Source organism: Protomyctophum parallelum, assembly GCF_964188405.1.
Source record: "Protomyctophum parallelum genome assembly, chromosome: 2".
In the NCBI taxonomy this organism is placed as follows: domain Eukaryota; kingdom Metazoa; phylum Chordata; class Actinopteri; order Myctophiformes; family Myctophidae; genus Protomyctophum; species Protomyctophum parallelum.
In genome coordinates, this window is record NC_139699.1 from 58454942 (window position 1) to 58476031 (window position 21090).

General features: G+C 42.2%; 1 protein-coding gene across 1 annotated transcript in view; it reads right to left on the minus strand.

The window, feature by feature from the left end:
* Positions 1 to 19839, minus strand: part of LOC310878728 (heterogeneous nuclear ribonucleoprotein C-like) — a 53433-nt gene extending 33594 nt beyond the window's left edge. Inside the window, exons 1-2 of the mRNA XM_083793105.1 lie at positions 19633 to 19839; positions 8065 to 8140 (exon numbers count right to left, since the gene is read on the minus strand). Coding sequence (XP_083649231.1) covers positions 8065 to 8140; positions 19633 to 19669 — 113 coding nt within the window. The 5' untranslated portion in view covers positions 19670 to 19839. The remainder of the gene's footprint in view (positions 1 to 8064; positions 8141 to 19632) is intronic.
* Positions 19840 to 21090: the final 1251 nt, after the last annotated feature.

Below are 21090 nucleotides of genomic sequence, written 5' to 3' on the forward strand. Positions count from 1 at the left end.
AACTAACTAACTAACTAACTAACTACTGTTATGGGTCACCTTAACATTTACTGGAGTAAAAAACACATTTCAAGTAAGACATCCGTTCTGTACTTTTATGGCTTTAAACACCACAGTTTATTTCTCCATGTTTAACATGTAAGGCAGAATTGGACAGCTTTACAAAAGAAAAAAAACCCAATAATAAATAACAGAATAAATGATCTCTTTAACAAACCGTTATGATTCATGACCTCAGCTGACTCAGTGACACAACATTTATCTGCACAAGCATATTGATAACCATGACACAATGATTGTGCACTACTGTATCGGAGGCACTGACTGTATGTGCAATATGATATGAGATGCACGCTTGTTCCGGCTCATTTAACATCTGTCCATAGGTCCTATGTCCATAGGACCTATGTCCATAGGTCATATGTGACCATAGGTCCTATGTCCATAGGTCCATATTTTGCTCTCTTTGCGCTCATTTAAAATAACCTATGAATTATCAATTATGCATATGTTTGATACTCCATAATGTACCTATCCACAGAGAACATCCAAACACGCACCGTACTCAAAGCAACAAGCGAGACCAAAACAACAAGCAAGAGAGTCCAAGAGCAGGCCACTATATGCAGGATGCCTGGATTTGGCATACTCCAGCCAAGGCATGGGTTCCCCTGAGGCCTTTCAATCGTTTCCATTTAGGCATCTTACAATCCAGACATGCTAGCCTGGCTAAAGCCAGACGCGATTTGAGTCTGGCTTATTCGGACATGCTGCTGGGTGTATTTTTGATCAGCTTGCTTTGCTCCCGATCCGATTCTGGTCATTTGATTTTGAGCACCTGCCGATACCGATTTTTCCTGATCCGATATTTATATTTTATAGAACACATTCATGCCATATCACAATAGTACAATATCTCAAATCACAGACATATCCAGTCTAATATCATATGGATAATTTTGATACCAGGGATGCCCCGATTTCCGATCACCCGATCTGATCGGGACAACCCTATTTGTAAGCATTATTGTTAGTTCTAAATAAAAAATATTTTAGGACAACAACAAAAAAAAACCATTTTGAAGCACCTCTACAGCATCGCATCCAGCTTCACTCCATCTAGTCCACATCTGTAGACTGAGCTGGATACTGACGAATGTCCTTCACATACAGTAACTAAGACACACGCACGCACATACGCATGTGCACACGCATCATATGATCACATTAAAGTACGTCTCCTATGGGAGTTATTTTAATTTCCATTCTAGGCAGCAGTGACCTTGGGGAGTGAACGTCATCTGTACATTAAGTTCTGCTGCCTCTGCCATGAAGGTAATTTGTGTTGAACATGCTCAGCAGAAAAAACCAGACCGCGAGACTCACAGCGCCTGCTGTCGACCGTTGAAAAACCTAGTTTTCACCAGAAATCGACATTCATTGCGCCGATTTGGAGATACTGGCATTTGAACGCGGACCATTGCATGCAAAACGCGTTGTGAGCTCTTCAGCAAGTGTAAAAACAGTCATTACGACAGCATCAACGCCCGCCAAAAACACATTTTAGTCGACTAAATCAACTGTAGATTCAGTCGACTAAAACCTTATGATATTTAGTCGACTAAAACTAGACCAACACACAAACATTCCAGGTGACTAAAATGTGACTGAAACTAAATGAAAACTATTGAAGAGACCACGACTAAAACTAAAATCAAAATGTGCTGCCTAAAACAACACTGATATTATGATGACATGCAGATTGGGGGAAACTAAGGTTCCTGTGGTCAGATGGACACACACAGATTATACTTGAAGACAGAGATGGATGAAAGGAGCCACATGTTGCCACTGTGTGCAGTTCACAGCTTCGGCCACGCAGTCCGAGATTGACTCAGCAAAATGTCAGCGCTGTCCATCACAGCTAAACCACATGCAGTACTTGCTTTATCTACATAATATGTTAATCCCTTTGTTCTTTCGGTCCGTGGAAGGAGCCGTCTTCTTCAAATAGTCCACCGTGGATGAGTGATGGACGATGCATTAACGTGGCAGCAGACAACCCTTCTTCATATTAATGTAATAGACACGCACGCACGCACGCTTTCCTGTTTTTTTTTTACACTTCTCTTTTAATCTGACCCCATTATAGCCAGCCCTCTGTTATTTCACCGCATAGGCTACAGTAATAAGTGACTAAATGACTCACTATATAACTTCAAATACTTTTAGAAAGATATCAGGCCAATAGCACAGTTTATTAACAGAGCCGAGAGAGGACTGGGAGGATTAATTAAAGCCAACCGCTCAGCTTTGCATTTAAAATACATTCTAATGGGACAGTTTGAGGTGCTTCCTGGTAAAGCAGAGATGTGCTGATATATCCCCGATGTCCTCCTGCTCCTTCCTTCATGATAGGAGTACTTTTTATTTTTGTTGAGTTACCACTTATTTTACCCCCTTTTTCTCCAATTTAATTGCCATGTCATTTAATTGCAATTGTCATGCCTACACAGTTGTCATTTACACTTGTAGATTGGCTGTTTTTGGCGATTTGCTGCAGTGTTGTTTTGGTACTGGGTAGTGGGTACGAGTACTTGAGGGTGGTACCGGGTACGAGTACTTGAGGGTGGTACCGGGTACGAGTACTTGAGGGTGGTACCGGGTACGAGTACTTGAGGGTGGTATCGGCCCCGAGTACCCGTTACCAGTATCGGTATCGGAACAACTCTGGAGGAAATCACTGCTTGGTAAAGCATCAGTCTTGGCCAAGCGGGCATGCACTGCAGATCATGGCTATAGTGGCTTAATGTGGGGGAATAAAGTTAGCAGTGGAGAATGATCCAGTTAATTTAATCCAAATCAATAGGCCACCTTGAACATCTTTCATTCATTTATTATTGCGCTAACCCTGAAAACCCCATAATCTCTGTGACTGGCTGCCTGCATTATGTGTAGTTTCTATTTATTTCACCTTGATGTTTCACTTTAGGTTATGTGGTTATGAGTTCAGTCGTGTAATTGCTTTGGTCTTCTAAAGGTGTGCTCACGCCCCTTTAAAAAGCCTGCTGAAAGGTAGATCCTTGATTTTTGCATCTCACCCACATCATGCACTCCTTCCAACATTTTGTGTTAAAACTGTCAATACCCGACACAGACCTTCACTACACAATCCACTTATGCATACACGCATTACACTACTGACTTTACTGATTCATAGCTTGTTTATTTGGTTCTGATAATTTAATAAACATCTAAATTACTTTTTAACCCATTTAGACCTGAGGACGATTCTAAAAAATATATTATGTCTTCTAACAGTTTTCTGAAAACCCTGTGTTTCTATGTCAGTGGTGCTCAACCTTTTTCATTTCAAGGACCCCCAGAATTATATGTAATTGGCCACCGACCCCCATCTGAAAATATGTAGTTCAAGGGACCCCCAGAAGCAAAGATTTGACTTAAAGAACAACTTTAGTTTTTAGGTTGTTATTAGATCAAGTAAAAGTTGGGTGGTGTTTTTTCTTCATGTACTGCTTTCTTTAGTTTTAGCGATTTCCGCGATTTTTGGACAGGGGGGCGGGGGCATTCGAACAGGGGGCTAAATATGTATTTGTTGACAAAATTTTACGGTGATTTCTTAATTATTATTTACGATAACCCTCCTACACCCTATGAAATTATATCTGACAAATATCACGGGCCTTTTCTTGTGAAAGGGGAGGTGACAAACTGACGCGTTGAGCTGCGACAAGACAACATGGCAGCCTCCAGCAGCGCAGCATTGAATAACAAGACAGAGCTACACCACACGTAAACAGTTTTTGTATATAATATTACCATCGACATGGCATTCGCTCCTAAAGACAATATCGATACTAGTTCGGATGACGAATACGAATTCACTTATGACGGTCGTCTGTATTTGTTCGAGCCGCAGCTGTTCAAGTGTATCGGCAACAACAACAACAACAGCCTAGGCTTCTGTTCAAGAAGAAAGTAACTTTCCAACTCTACTGGAACATTTGGACTGGTGTACCTGTGGTTGCTGTGCGATAAATAATGTATACAGTGAGGAGTTCCCTCCACTGATAACCCCTGGTGTTCTTTGAACGTTCTTTCTTTGAACGTTCTTTCATTGTCTCCTTTCCAAAGTTACTTTCTTCTTGAACAGAAGCCTAGGCTGTTGTTGTTGCCGATACACTTGAACAGCTGCGGCTCGAACAAATACAGACGACCGTCATAAGTGAATTCGTCATCCGAACTAGTATCGATATTGTCTTTAGGAGCGAATGCCATGTCGATGGTAATATTATATACAAAAACTGTTTACGTGTGGTGTAGCTCTGTCTTGTTATTCAATGCTGCGCTGCTGGAGGCTGCCATGTTGTCTTGTCGCAGCTCAACGCGTCAGTTTGTCACCTCCCCTTTCACAAGAAAAGGCCTGTGATATTTGTCAGATATAATTTCATAGGGTGTAGGAGGGTTATCGTAAATAATAATAAAGAAATCGCCGTAAAATTTTGTCAACAAATACATATTTAGCCCCCTGTTCGAATGCCCCCACCCCCCTGTCCAAAAATCGCGGAAATCGCTAAAACTAAAGAAAGCAGTACATGAAGAAAAAACACCACCCAACTTTTACTTGATCTAATGACAACCTATAATATGAACCTCGGTTGAAAAAAACTAAAGTTGTCCTTTAAAAACGTCGCTCTGAAAGAATATATATTCGAAGATCTGTGCCACATTTTCCTGATTTTTCAAAAAATAGCGGATCTACAAGCTCGTAGTGCCGCGCTACGAGCTTGTAGATCTGCTATTTTTAAATAGCTAAAGTATAACACATGCGTCTCCCCTGTTTTTTGCCATGTCCCCTGGCACTCCTACGCCAGGGGGCATAACATCAGTCTTTAGTAGCCAATCTCTCTTCCAGTCAGTCAGAATGATTGATACAAAGGAAGGAGTCAACGACATGTGAACCGTTAGTGACTGACCAGCACTGGCCGCTGCATCAGCTGTGCAAATGTTTGAATCTAATTTCTCACTTAGTTACTTCTCACTAGTAACCTGCTCACCTATACTGTATCTGATCATTTCCACTTGTGTGGAAATGATCGAGTCGATACGGAAGCAAACACACACTGGTAGCGCGCGCCACCGATGAGCTTGTAGATCTGCTATTTTTCAATAGCTAAAGCATAACATGATGCCAACACCAAAATGGGTTCCCGTTCAGAATGGGTTAAATGGAGCAGAACATAATGGTCAAGGTAATGACCAGAACACAAGCTGGACATTTGTTTTTACACAACCACAGACAAGAGAATGAAAAACAACCACAGACCAGAGGCAGAGAATGAACACAACCACAGACCAGAGACAGAGAATGAACACAACCACAGACCAGAGACAGAGAATGAGTACTTGCAGGTGTGCACAGCTTTCCCAGACCTCTGGCCACGAAGACATTGCAGCGAGCTATAGGCAACAGATGGAGTTTTGCCAGAATGAAAGTAAACATTACACCGTGCACGCAGCCAACATTCCCTTTCCTCTTCATTAAAAGTGAGCCGAAATGAGGTTCTGTAGGATAATGAAAAAGAGGGTGCTCTACTGCACAAAACAATTAATATTCATTATGCTTTGCGGGTCAATTGTTTACACTTGCAGTTAAATGAACACAGTGTTCTCCTGATTAGCTCCTACTGTACAGCGAGCCATGATGACACACACACACACGAGTGCACCGATACATACATGTGCACACACACATGTATGTATGGGTGCACACACACAAATAGTTTCTAATTTTCACACACACACACACACACACACACACACACACAGTGTGGGCCACCTGAGCTTCTTTAAATCAGGCCACAGAGTGCAGTGAGTGTTTGTATCGGTGCACTGGAGCACAGGGAGAGCAAGGCCTCAGCGATGGCAGCATCTGGACCGTGAGCACTTCCCCGTCCCTATAATGCCACAGCTGGGCCTCACAGGGCTACAAGGGGACCTCATGTGACACAGTCTGTGTTAAAACCCTTATGTTGTCAGGGTCACGCTGGAACAAAACACCCCGGGGGGAGACACGCTGTTTTGACATCAACATGAGTGAGTGCATTCAATTCTTTCTTCACGTAATGACGGAATGAGAGTAGAGAGAAAGAAAGAAAGAAAGGTGTTGTTTTCTATGTCATAACTGACCAGATGTATCCGTATGGGTTGGATCAATGCACAATAAGAAGATCAAAAAGGCCTAAAAGGCTAATATAAGTGTTTGAGGTGCCGGTAGGATTTAGTGTTTTATCCATGTCTGTACCCCGTGTACCGGTATGCCAGTTGATAGCAGAGTTGATTGTGTGTGAGTGTGCGTGTGCGCACGTGCGTGCATACAGGCCTATAACTGGCTATATGAAAGAGAAAGAGAAAGAGAGAAGAACATTTCAACTGTGGCTACAAGGGTGGATCCAGTGGATTTCCACTTATACATTTGTGAGACACGGCCAAAGCATTTCCGGGGGTCCCCAGCCAAAAACATTGAGAACCCCTGCTGGACACAACTAACTGACATCAGTGTAGAAGTATGTCTCTGTATATAAAATACAATAATTCAGCAATATTACACCAGAGAGGGTGTGCGTTATTTTGACTATCGGCAAGAAGTATCACTGAAGCACTAGACGACTTTTCCCAAACTGTACACACTGCAGTGAAACATAACTGTTACAGTAGCTCGATCTCACTGTATAATAATTAAGATATTTGATCTTTACTTTGACAGATTTAGCTACCAACTCATTGATGTAAAACATGCAAACTGCTAGCCTAGCCGCTCTACGAGACTCTGTCTGATCATTTTGATTAGGGCGTGCTGTCATGCTCGTTTGAACACGGGTAAGAAACACTTTCCCTCCAACAGCCGTCAGATTGCTGAAGCATCATCAGAATCATCTTGAATAATGCCCTGCACCTGAATAATAATGTCCTTTAAGCATATGTATAATGTAGTACACACAGCGGCTGCTATATATGCTCACACACCTTATATAATAATAAAAAATAATGAATTGCATTTCTATAGCTCTTTTCCAAGTGCTCAAAGCGCTTTACAAAGGTTCATTCATTCATACATTGGGAGGTGAGGCGGCGAACAGTCGACGCCACACCGTCCTCACTTCCCACATTCACACACCGACGGTGGCAAGCTCACACCGACTCACTGGAGGCAATGTAGGGTTCAGTGTCTTGCCCAAGGACACTTCCACATGTGGACAGGAGGAGCCGGGATTCGAACCGCCGACCCATGGATCATTGGACGACCTGCTCTACCTCCTGAGCCACAGTCGCCCTGTAGGCTATATAGGTACTACGTATGTGTAAATATATTTTGTGGAAAAAGTTAAGAGATTCAGTTGTACAGTTTGGTTGTACCGTTTGTGGCAAAAGCTTGTAAATATCTGAGCACTACACAGAAGAAAACCCTTTACCTGTACTTTTTGTAGTAAAAGCACTCAAACTTAATATATTTTCCTGCCTTGATCCACTTATACCCCCCCCCCCCCTCTCTCTCTCTTCTTCCCTTTCTTTGCATTTCTTGGAACCTTTCTTGTGAACTACTGTACGCACAGAAACCACGTGATTCTGTAGAGAGAACCTAGTATTTCAACCAATCAAATAATATACAATCATATACATTACTACACCCACAGACAGATTAAAACATTGGCCGATAGTGACAGTTATTCTTGGCAAAATGCAATAGTAGTTCACACACACACACACACACACACACACACACACACACACACACACACACACACACACACACAGCAGGGACAAAGCTAACCTCAAATAATGCTGCACTGATTGAAATACTGAGTTAGCGTGAATAATGGAGCACACTGAACACGATAATCTCTGACTGGGGGGATGCAATATGTACCTATGTCTGTGCTTCCACGTGTGTACATGTGTAGTGTACTGGATTTGTGTGTGTGTGTGTGTGTGTGTGTGTGTGTGTGTGTGTGTGTGTGTGTGTGTGTGTGTGTGTCTACTCACCCATAGGAGGTGCTGCTGGCTCTCTTGCTTGCTGTCCTGGACCGGCTGGGCTTCAACTCTCCACTCATGCTCAGGTCTGGAAGGAACAGCAGAATGTTGAGTCCTAAAGGGTCCTTTTGGTATGTGTACTCTGAGAGTTAAAGTGCAAATAACATGCATTTTAAAACCGTTTTTAATATTTAATATCATATTGTCCATGTCCCTCAAAGTTATTTCTAATGGTTTGAGCCTCAATCACCACTCTGATAACCAGGCCTTGTCATTTCTTTCTGGACTTTGAAAGCGGTTTTAGCTGCAGTACCACAATGTCCTGAGGTGGTGGGGGTGCTGATATGCAGGTTATTTAATATTTGAGTCATTATAATACTGATGCTAGATAAAACCAGGCTTGTTTCCATTCCATGCCAGCTTGGAAAATCAACAATGGTGGACATTGTAAACAAAGTGGAAATGCAAATAAATGTAACTGAAGACCGAAGAGGAGGCGGAATTATACAAAGTAGGGTGACATTGATGACATCATGATGAGGACAAAATCAGTTGAGCTGTTCCTGAGAGCAATTTCCATTAAAGCACCAATATGATATGAAAGCCTGATTGTTAAAAATTGGTTATTTGTGGGGATAGAAAACACATATGGGAGCCTCAAAAACACAAAAGAAATTGAAAAAGTTGAATTTTATGTTATAGGTCCTTTAAATTAACACTGACAGGTAAATTAACACTGAGTTAACACTGAGAGTTAAATTAACACTGAGTTAACACTGAGAGTTAAATTAACACTGAGTTAACACTGAGAGGTAAATTAACACTGAGTTAACACTGAGAGGTAAATTAACACTGAGTTAACACTGAGAGGTAAATTAACACTGAGTTAACACTGAGAGTTAAATTAACACTGAGTTAACACTGAGTTAACACTGAGAGTTAAATTAACACTGAGTTAACACTGAGAGGTAAATTAACACTGAGTTAACACTAAGAGTTAAATTAACACTGAGTTAACACTGAGAGTTAAATTAACACTGCGTTAACACTGAGAGTTAAATTAACACTGAGTTAACACTGAGAGTTAAATTAACACTGCGTTAACACTGAGAGGTAAGTTAACACTGAGTTAACACTGAGAGTTAAATTAACACTGAGTTAACACTGAGAGTTAAATTAACACTGAGTTAACACTGAGAGTTAAATTAACACTGAGTTAACACTGAGAGTTAAATTAACACTGCGTTAACACTGAGAGGTAAGTTAACACTGAGTTAACACTGAGAGTTAAATTAACACTGAGTTAACACTGAGAGGTAAATTAACACTGCGTTAACACTGAGAGTTAAATTAACACTGAGTTAACACTGAGAGGTAAATTAACACTGAGTTAACACTGAGAGGTAAGTTAACACTGAGAGTTAAATTAACACTGAGTTAACACTGAGAGGTAAATTAACACTGCGTTAACACTGAGAGTTAAATTAACACTGAGTTAACACTGAGAGTTAAATTAACACTGAGTTAACACTGAGAGGTAAATTAACACTGAGTTAACACTAAGAGTTAAATTAACACTGAGTTAACACTGAGAGGTAAATTAACACTGCGTTAACACTGAGAGTTAAATTAACACTGAGTTAACACTGAGAGGTAAATTAACACTGAGTTAACACTGAGAGTTAAATTAACACTGCGTTAACACTAAGAGTTAAATTAACACTGAGTTAACACTGAGAGGTAAATTAACACTGCGTTAACACTGAGAGTTAAATTAACACTGAGTTAACACTGAGAGGTAAATTAACACTGAGTTAACACTGAGAGGTAAATTAACACTGCGTTAACACTAAGGGGTCGATTTAGGACTTCTATGTTACTTACTTCTATATTACTAATCTAATTACAGTATTATGATCTGGGGGCGTGTAGTATGTCATATTGCAATTTTGGGCATGTTAAGAAGCGCTTTTGACACCCCGCGGAGTGCGCAAAACGGCCTTGAATTAGTCATGGGTGTGTTTAAGGCGTGTTTGAGACGTACCCAATCAACATGTCCGTACTATTCTCTTTACCAGTCAGCTGATGTCACATACGGAATGCGCACTTTGGGGGTCGTGGTATGACATTTCTTCAGGCTGGCACCATAGAAGACATGACATGCCTTTGTCACATTTGGGTTAATTATTCCTATTGCACTGCATGCTGTCACCTTTATGCCTCAAAAGAACAGACCCACCTTTCAGATCGGAATGGAATTGCGAGTAGATAGCAGCATATTGGCAAATTGCCAATCCATGCGTAATTAATTAATTCGATAACGATAGAACCATGTACCATACAGCGAATGAAAGCAAGATTCATAAGGAATATGGAGATTTTTACATTTAATAAAACGGTTGAGAAATGAGAGAACCATGAGTGTTTATAGGCTAATATCAACGTTTTTTTATGAAAGACCAAACGGGCTGTGAACTTGAAGAGCTCAATCACCATCCCGACACGGAAGAAATATAGCCTAGTGCATGCATGTATATGCACTGTTGCACTTGCACACAGTAGCCTACACACGCTCTTTATTTGTTTCTATTGAAAAACACCAGTAAAATAACGTTTATTATATTTTATTTCATTCAAGTCAAGGAATGAGTTGAATGCGTGCTGTAATGCTGTGGCCCCGATGGTATGGTCTTCGCTGAGTTCGCTCGTAGCATTTTATTGAAGAAGACTTGAATCGGGTGTGATACAGCATATGAAAGCACATCTCCCACGGATTATGGAGATGTTTTTATTTATTTTTAAGGTTGAGAAATGAAAGAATTATGGCCGTTTCTAATCTCAACATTTTTTAAAAATAGACGCAAAACTGCCATGTCTCATAGAAACAAGTAAATGGGTCTATAAAAATAAGCGCATATAACAGGGGTCTGTAACCTATTTTAAATGAAGTGCCATGTTTTTATTTTCTAAATAGTGAGTCTGCCATATCCAGATTAATTTGAATGACACCACATTAAAATAAATTAAAAAAAACATATTTTGATTGTCCACAAATATAAAGTTCTTCCTTCTTTTTAAATATGTTCTTGCACATTGTTATAATGATCATTATATATCCCCCTGCAGTCAGAGTTCATAGTTTTAATGAATGAATGTGATGCATTGTGAGCTGGTATAGATCTGCTATTTTCAAAAGTAATCTTTTTATTTAATTTTTGGATTAGCTGTCCTTAGTTGGGCAAATGCATTCATCTGGGGATCCTTGACATGGGAATGTGCTTGTTTTGCACTGGTTTAAACAACATTAGGAGAAAAGCCCAAATAACCACTTTAGAAACAAGAAAAGCAATCACACAGAAAGCAACTTTACAGAAAAATAAGCCGCTTTTAATAAACAGACATGGCAACACTCTACCAGTCTCCCAGAGCCGCTCAAGTGTCAAATCAAACAGTGCTTTTTGCGTTTATGAGGTGGTCAGACCCACGTCTAATCGTTATGCGCTGAGTGTCTTTAGGTCAAGGGGCTTAATAGCAAATTGCGCAAAGCGAGAATAATTAACATATGGACACTCCCACAATGCTAAAATATTCAGGGACGCGGTATGCCAAATGTGTGTGCGTTCAACACGGGCCGAGTGCGTTCAACACGGGCCGATATGCCTTTCATAATACGAATGTGCGCAGAGCGAGGCCGATTTATGTATCACGACCTGGTAAACCGCACCTTCAAAATCGACCTGTAAGAGTTAAATTAACACTGAGTTAACACTGAGAGGTAAATTAACACTGAGTTAACACTGAGAGGTAAATTAACACTGCGTTAACACTGAGAGTTAAATTAACACTGAGTTAACACTGAGAGGTAAATTAACACTGAGTTAACACTGAGAGGTAAATTAACACTGAGTTAACACTGAGAGTTAAATTAACACTGAGTTAACACTGAGAGGTAAATTAACACTGAGTTAACACTGAGAGTTAAATTAACACTGAGTTAACACTGAGAGGTAAATTAACACTGAGTTAACACTGAGAGGTAAATTAACACTGAGTTAACACTGAGAGGTAAATTAACACTGAGTTAACACTGAGAGTTAAATTAACACTGAGTTAAAAGGACACTTCACCCTTTTTGCAAAAATATATATGTTAATGACGTTTAGAAGCTTTAGATCACTTTCCTGGGGGTATTTTAGATTGTAGCAGTGAGCCTGTTGTCTCTGATGTCATGGACACTGGTCTCACTACCTTCCTGGACTACAATTCCCATAATTATTTGGTGCACTGCTCCTCCTTGTGGATAGGGGGAGAGCTGTCTTACTGAGACAACATGTAGTCCAGGAAGGAAGTGAGCCCAGTGTCCATGACATCAGGCTCACTGCTACAATCTAAAATATCTAAAACCACATATTACACATAAAGATCTCCAGGAAAGTGTTCTAAAGCTTCTAAACATCATTAACATATATCTTTTTGCAAGTGTCACTGAGAGGTAAATTAACACTGAGAGGTAAATTAACACTGAGTTAACACTGAGAGTTAACACTGGGAGTTAAATTAACACTGAGAGTTAACACTGGGAGTTAAATTAACACTGATTGATTTTTACTGTGCACTGTTCATTTCGGAAACAACACAGCATATAACACCCATAACATATCACACTATACATTTAAGTTTTTATAATAAATGGCCGAGCCAGCGCTTTGTCTTTAGTCTGTTTGTGCTTAAATTGGAGAGAGAGAGACGCTAAAAATCTTGACATTCGGTTCCATGCATGCCCACTAAGACTAATTCAACTTCTCTTTTTCTACATTTCAACTGACAACATACTGTAGCCACCCTGGCTTACACACACACTCACGCATGCATGCATGGAGTCCAGACGCACGCAGCACGCGCGCACACACACATATCATCTTGATGACATGCCAAACTCTCACTGCTGTGGATTACTGTAGACTGTGGATTTACGAGAAGAGAAGAGAAGAGAAGAGAAGAGAAGAGAAGAGAAGAGAAGAGAAGAGAAGAGAAGGGTGGACATTCTGACATGGACAGATGGAGGTGAATGGAGTGTGACCAAGCCAGCTGTACACACACTTGTGAGTGTTGAATAGCTGGCAGCTACAATTGATTAAATATGGGTATGAATGTGTGCAAGCAACAGTGTGCAAAATATTCTTTCTTACGACAGCCATCAATGTGAGCATCTGGTGTGTGTGTGTGTGTGTGTGTGTGTGGCATGCATACCTTTCTCTCCCATGGCACAAACCAATGCACTGCGGTGACAAAGTTTGTGTGTCCATTATAAGGGATTATTGGGCCCTAGTTTTCAACTAACCACCACCTGGAAGACCCATCTATCTATCCATCTATCCATCAATCTATCCATCTATACATTTGCCTTAGAGGCCACGCACTGTTTATCCGTAATTGTCGCCATGTTCTAGCACACCACATGTCCAACTAAAGAATTTCCGCATGCAACCAAGTGCTAACTAACTTATATTGAATCTCTTGTCCACTTGACTAGTCCCTTCCTAACATTTTACTCTAGTTTTTATTTGTTGACGAAATTGACAATATATTTAGTCTTAGTTTTAGTCATCGTAGCTTCGTTTTCATTTAGTTTTTGTCAGTGGAAAAAGGTAGTCGACGAAAGAAATGTCGTCTTCGTTTTAGTCGACGAAATCAACACTGACACTGCTAGCATAGGGCAGACAAGCTTGCAAGGCAGCAGGAATACTGTATTCCATGATGCATTTGCTGAGCTAATTGACTGCACAATAAAGCCATTACAATAAGCCATTACAATGCAAGAGAGATAGAGAGAAAGACAGACCGAGAGGGGAGAGAGGGAAGCATACTGCTGTGCACGGTGCACCGTTGTCTTGCATGACAGGAGAAAAGCCTCAGGTAATCTAGCTGCTGTTAAATAAAATCCTGCACGCACACGCCGCGCATGTGCACACGCACAATACATAGCCATTCATGTCAATTCTATAATTGTAAGTCAAACCCCAACATAAAATAAGCTTTTTTTTTGCTTCATCCCACAATTATTATTGTGACAGTGTGACCAAACACTGTCGCTGTCAATGTTTTGTGCTTTACATGCTCTCTCTCACCGTAGCCCTGCTTAGGGATTAGTCTCCAAATGCTATATAGAATCTGGAACTACACCACCCGAAATACGAGCATTTCCGTTATATCTTACAATTAATTATTTAATTTTTAATATAATTTTCTGCTGAAGCAGCAAGCTATAATGCTTAGATGATTTAGATTTTTATTAGGATAAATTTGCGCGACTGTAAAGACAAGACGGAAGTGGGGAGGAAAGCTTCACTTCCACTTCATCACTTCCGCTTAGTCGCTTGCTCATGGTCAGAGCTTCAGACTGTACGACGGCCACGAGGGTACCTAGCTGGAGGGAGCATGGGCAGGGTCCACGAGGCCACGAGGTCACCTATATGGAGGGAGCATGGGCAGGGTCCACGTAGAGCGTTCTTCCGGGTGCTTCAATACGCCACTGAGTAACTTCCACTGAAATGAATAGCGGGGGGGGCGGGGCTGTCGCTCCGGTTCAGTCTCTATCCTTTTATTACTCTATGGGCCAAACCAACTCCTTGTCTGTCGACAAGGTTTTTGTGTCACAGCGGGACACTGGACTTTGACAAGACTTTGAAGAAGCAAGATCTACAAGCCTAAACTAATTGAAATGGTATACCCTAATACGTTTTTTACTTTCTAAACAAGTGACAGATCATGCAGATCATGTAGATCACATATTATTTTGGTTCTGTCTGGTGGGAGGGGCCATGGCGTGTATATAGGTGTGGTTCTGTCTGGTGGGAGGGGCCATGGGGTGTATATAGGTGTGGTTCTGTCTGGTGGGAGGGGCCATGGCGTGTATATAGGTGTGGTTCTGTCTGGTGGGAGGGGCCATGGCGTGTATATAGGTGTGGTTCTGTCTGGTGGGAGGGGCCATGGGGTGTATATAGGTGTGGTTCTGTCTGGTGGGAGGGGCCATGGCGTGTATATAGGTGTGGTTCTGTCTGGTGGGAGGGGCCATGGGGTGTATATAGGTGTGGTTCTGTCTGGTGGGAGGGGCCATGGCGTGTATATAGGTGTGGTTCTGTCTGGTGGGAGGGGCCATGGCGTGTATATAGGTGTGGTTCTGTCTGGTGGGAGGGGCCATGGCGTGTATATAGGTGTGGTTCTGTCTGGTGGGAGGGGCCATGGCGTGTATATAGGTGTGGTTCTGTCTGGTGGGAGGGGCCATGGGGTGTATTGTTTTTTTTGCAACCCATTTTTCCACCCAGTGTCAATTATCTAATGTAATCATTGGCACTACATTTCCTCTGCCAACCTGGGAGGGCATCGGACTGACCTTATGTCGTGTCCCTATAGGGCCAAGGGGGACACGGGGAGAACATGCAAACTCAAACAGAAAGGCCCTTTCGCCAACCCCCACCTCAGGTATGGGCACTGATGACGCGGAGGCGAGAACACGCCCCCAGCGCCCACAGCGTCCCATGCAGTCTTGTTTGGATCCATCAGATACCAGCGATGACTAGTGCACTAGAGTGGATGGGAATATGGGACGGGTCATCTAATCATGCATTAATCGCATTAACTTTCTTATCTAATTCATTTCATAAATGAATTAACTCAGTTATTTTGACAGCTCTATATATGCACAATATGGCTGGAGCTGTGAATAGACATGCATTGACGCTGGTATAATCCTTGAGGAAATGTAGTGCCAATGATTACATTAGATAATTGACACTGGGTGGAAAAATGGGTTGCAACAAAAAAATAGATGTTTGCAGGTGACAAAATTATACACATGTATGCATGTGTAGGATTAAAAAAATATATACAGTATTTTCTTTTTTAATCGATACAACATGTGGCATTTATTGAGCATATGCTTAACAAACTCAAGTAATGATCCATAAAATGTGACCAGCTGTCATTTTACACTACATTCCAGACCGGAATGTTAAACTAGCTGCGTGATTGTAGCTAATAAATGTAAAAATGCTGTCTTGAGTGTACAGGGTTTGATGAGGGCCCAGGTGGGGCCGGGCGTAAATTTTCGGGCCTGTTGAGAACTCTAGTTTTCGCCGGCTGCCGGGCACGGCTGCACTAATAACTTTGGGGCAGGCCTGTCTAGAGTTTGAATGGACAGGAATCAGTCAAAAGGGAGACATCGAAGAGGAAGGACGGGTGGGAAGGATCAACATGGAATGTCAGAACTGGTCAGCTCGATATATGGAGATCTAATGGTTTGAGGTCAGATGTAGAGTTGTTGACCGGCTCCATATGATCTAGGTCTTCTCCATATATGGCTATCCAGGGTTTGATGAGGTCAGTGTCATGATCTTCATATATGGAGACGGCCATATATGGAGCGTGTCACTAGGCGTGACGTACTGACACCCATATATGGTGGCGTGATGGACAGACTGACGGACTGACAGGTTTTGCAGGTTTTCATAGTAATCTGCGACCTATACGGTCACAATAATCATCTTATAACCTTTACATTTATATAATTGGCCTCTACTGTATAAGCACATTAAACCCTGCATAATATTAATAACACTCCGTAAGCACTAATAACAATTTATAAAGCAGTTTATAATAGTGACTTATGTCAAGTATCATAATATTTAATAATTACTGGTCAATCACATTTTCTTTTGGCCAAGATCACAGTGTAATTATATATCGTTGCTGTCGGGAGGAAACCTCATAACTCCATTTTTTAGGTTTTTTATGTTTTGGCATGAATCAGTGCTATGGAACACTCTTTAGTGTTGTTTCGAAAATATTGAACCAATGGAAAGTAGTAAAACGTTTTACCACCAAGTGATCATGGGGAGTTTTAAGTTAAAAAAAAAAACAATAGCGTTACATCTATGCAACAACAAACAAAATCTTTACCTATTGTCATCACGATACTGATAGTGGTCATTAAATACTTAAAGCACTGATTGACCAATTATAGTGATTTTATAGAATGGGCTTTATACAGTAGAAAGTCTTTATAATGCACTGACTATAGACATGGACTTCATATATACAGTAGAAAGTGTTGCCAAAGTGACAGAGGAAATAAAAACCCTGTGAGAGCTGGCTAGGGAAACAGAGTGAGTGTGCCAGCCAGGGCTGTCAGCTGATGCTGTAGTTAGCAATGCAGTCGCCCGGCATCAGTCCTGACGTCTCTCCCAGCTCTGTCTGCTGTCCAGAGCAGGAAACTAAACAGGAGGAGAGTGGTCTGTGCTCAATGTGAAAGATATTGCTCCAACATTACCATGTCTTTAAAGCATGTTGATTATCATACAGTAGTATTTTTTTTCTCTTTTTTTTTTGCTGCGACCACGCATGTTAATATTCTATTTTACATTCTGTCTGTCGGTCAGTACGTCTGTAGGTCAGTCCAAAATCATGTCGGCGCAAACCGAGAGCCGCACTGCTCACCACTTATCACCAAGTACGTTCTGGACACGTATATAGAGCAAACCGACACACGATGATCAACTTATAGGTTGTAACGGTGTCACAAAGACAAATGTGCAGCAAGTTAATTCCACCATCAAGTAGGCGTACCTATATACAGCCGACAGCTTCGTACATTAGTCCTGAACGGTCAATAAATCAGTCGCCACGAGAGGCTAGTTAGTCCAAGGTTGTTGTAACGGTAGATAGCCCACCTGCATGGCATGCCTCTACGCTGTGTCATGCTGCTGTCATAGTGAAAGCTTCCCATCTGCTCCTATAGGTCAGAGCAGCTGGGATATACAAAAGTGCAGGGAAAGCTTTGGTTTTGCTTTTTTGTTTTGCCACATTAAATGCGATGTGATGGACAGTCAGTAACTATACATTTAGTTGAGTTTTACTTGAGTATGTTTACTTTTTGCTAGCACAATACTTTCACTCTGCTACATTTGAAACAGAATTATTGTACTACTTTTGACTCCACTACATTTCTAGGAAGCTATAATCTTGCGACCCAAATGTACAAAAACCTATTATTACCACTTATTACCGCCCTAAAAGCAGTTTATTTATTTTCCATGACCAATGAAAATGACACATTCCTAATTTGTAGTAGTAGCCTATATCACACACCAATAATTGTGACTGAAATAAATTTAATAGACATTTTAATATGATTGTAAAGTGAAGGACATCGCCTCGATAGAAACCATCACACTCTATGATCTTATTCTAGTGTGTTTATTTAACCAGTTTCGACCTGCCAGATTCTACAAATGTCATGATAGTTTTCAGTTTTCTATATCAGTTATTATTTTAAAATTATATCAACTATTTCATGTCTTGTCAAGGACCCCCAGAATTATATGTAATTGGCCGTCGACCCCCATCTCAAAATATGTTGTTCCAGGGACCCCCCCAGAAGCAAAGATTTGAGTTAAAAACGTTCGCTCTGAAAGAATATATTCAAACATTTGGTGATTTGGGCCACATTTTCACGATGTTTCGAAAATAGCAGATCTACAAGCTCGTAGCAACAGCTTAAGTACAACATAATGCTTAAAACACCAAAAGGGGTTCCCGTCCAGAATGGGTCTGAGTCTGAGAGGGCACAAATGGATCCTAAAATTGTCCATTCGGTTCCATTATTTTTCCACACAGTTAAATTAGCACTCAGGCTTTTTCAGCTGTCCACTCGAGGGAGAGAACGTGAGCACAACTTGCCTGATGCTAATGAGACTGTTGATCTGTACCTTAATTCTTCTACTCTGAGAGGTATATAAAGTCTACTGTAGATATCAGTTAGCCTTTGGGGGCAGCGGTGGCCTATGGGTTAGAGGAGCGCCCGAAAGGTTGCCGGTTCGATTCCCCGGACGGGCAGGAATAATCTGGGTGGGGAAGTGATTGTCATCACTCACGAAACACCGCTGAAGTGCCCTTGAGCAAGGCACTGAACCTGCTTAGTGGTTGCTGAAAATGAGCACTTGTGCTCACTGCTCAGCTGGGTAAATAAAGGATTAAAAAAAACCATTGTGTTAACCCACAAGGGTATGGTTACATTTTGTACACTTTGAATTTCACATGCTAAGAATTAACAATGCAGACTTTACTTTGCAGTTGTACTTGTAAGCATTGAATGTAAAATAAATAAAAACTAGTCACAATTAAAGCTTTCATGAAGCCACATCGTAAAGCATCCTCGACCTCATCACACAACAAATCACACTCTTTGTGCAACAACAAATCCACCCCATTGTCTGACCATTTATAAAGTACACACTGTGAAGTGCACCCAAGGGGAGGATAGAGTAAGCAGTAATTAATTCGAGAAAACAAGATGTGAAGTGAAGGGGTATCAAACAGCTAGAAAAAAGAAAAGCCTCATGATAAAACCCCCAACAATGGGAGACTATAAGATCATTTACATATTTTGGATCCACTACAAGGATAACGCCTTTGCAACACGCACACGCACACAAGCGCGCGCGCACACACACACACACACACACACACACACACACACACACACACACACACACAACACTACTAGACGGCGTCAATACTCACATCTTGGGCTGCGGTGTTCACTCTTAAAGAGGGTCATATCATTCAGGGACACCAAACCAAACCGGGTAGGGAGGCTGAGGCTAGAGGAGGGACGGTGTTTGAAGGATTCCTTGCTACTCTCTTAACTCTCTGTCTTCCTTCCTCTGCGCTCACTGTTGTTACTGCTCTGTGTGTGTGTGTGTGCGTGTGTGTGCACTGCAGGCTGATGTTAGTCTAACAGCCTTCTTCTTACTACTGAATAGGTGACAGCCGAGCCAGAGCAGCACCAATGGGATGTACCAAGTGCTTCTCTTTGGCAGGGGGGGGTGGTGGTAGACAGGGGAAGCACTGGACTGCTCCATTAGAGCTGGCGGGGGGGGGGGGGGGTGGACAGGGGATGCACTGGACTGCTCCATTAGAGCTGGCAAGGGGGGGGGGGGGTAGACAGGGGAAGCACTGGACTGCTCCATTAGAGCTGGCGGGGGGGGGGGGGGGGTGGACAGGGGAAGCACTGGACTGCTCCATTAGAGCTGGCAGGGGGGGGGGGGGTGGACAGGGGATGCACTGGACTGCTCCATTAGAGCTGGCAGGGGGGGGGGGGTGGACAGGGGATGCACTGGACTGCTCCATTAGAGCTGGCAGGGGGGGGGGTGGGGGACAGGGGATGCACTGGACTGCTCCATTAGAGCTGGCAGGGGGGGGGGTGGACAGGGGATGCACTGGACTGCTCCATTAGAGCTGGCAGGGGGATTGCATGAGTCTGCAGCTGGCTTCCCCTCGGCAACAGGAACTTGGCTGCAGCTCAGGGCTTGAAATCTCTGCCCAGGCAATGGAGAGAAGCTGTGTGTGTATTATGTGTGTACGTGTATATGTGTGTGTGTATGTGTGTAACTGTGTATGTGTGCGTGCGTGCGTGCGTGCGTATCCGCACATTGTGTGCATGCACGTGCACACATGTGATGTCATGTGATGTGTGTATATAAGTTAAAGCACATGTAAGGGCTGAGGGCCTAGAAGGCAGAGCGGTGCCAGAGCAGAGCGGTGCCAGGGCAGTGAGCTGAATCTGTGCCGCTAAGCCTGAGTGGAGCCGAAACCTGAGGACACGTACAGCAGAGCAGCAGCCCCAGTGAGACCCAGGTTTAGGCTGGAAAAGCACCGTCACACACACTGGCACTGTCTGGCACTGAAAAACACACACAGTGACACACACATGCATCTCACTAACACGGACACCAGGGTGTAAGTGTGATCATAACTAATGATTGGGGGACTGAAACATGCATGGCAGGGCATTTGTAATCACTCCTGAGTCCTGTCTGTCTGTCTGTCTGTCTGTCTGTCTGTCTGTCTGTCTGTCTGTCTGTCTGTCATGTCTGTCTGTCTGTATGTTTGTTTGTTTATTTGTTAGCAAGATAACTTGAGATTGAGAATGGATGGCCACATTTCCATGAAACTTAATTTGGAGGAATGATCAAATAG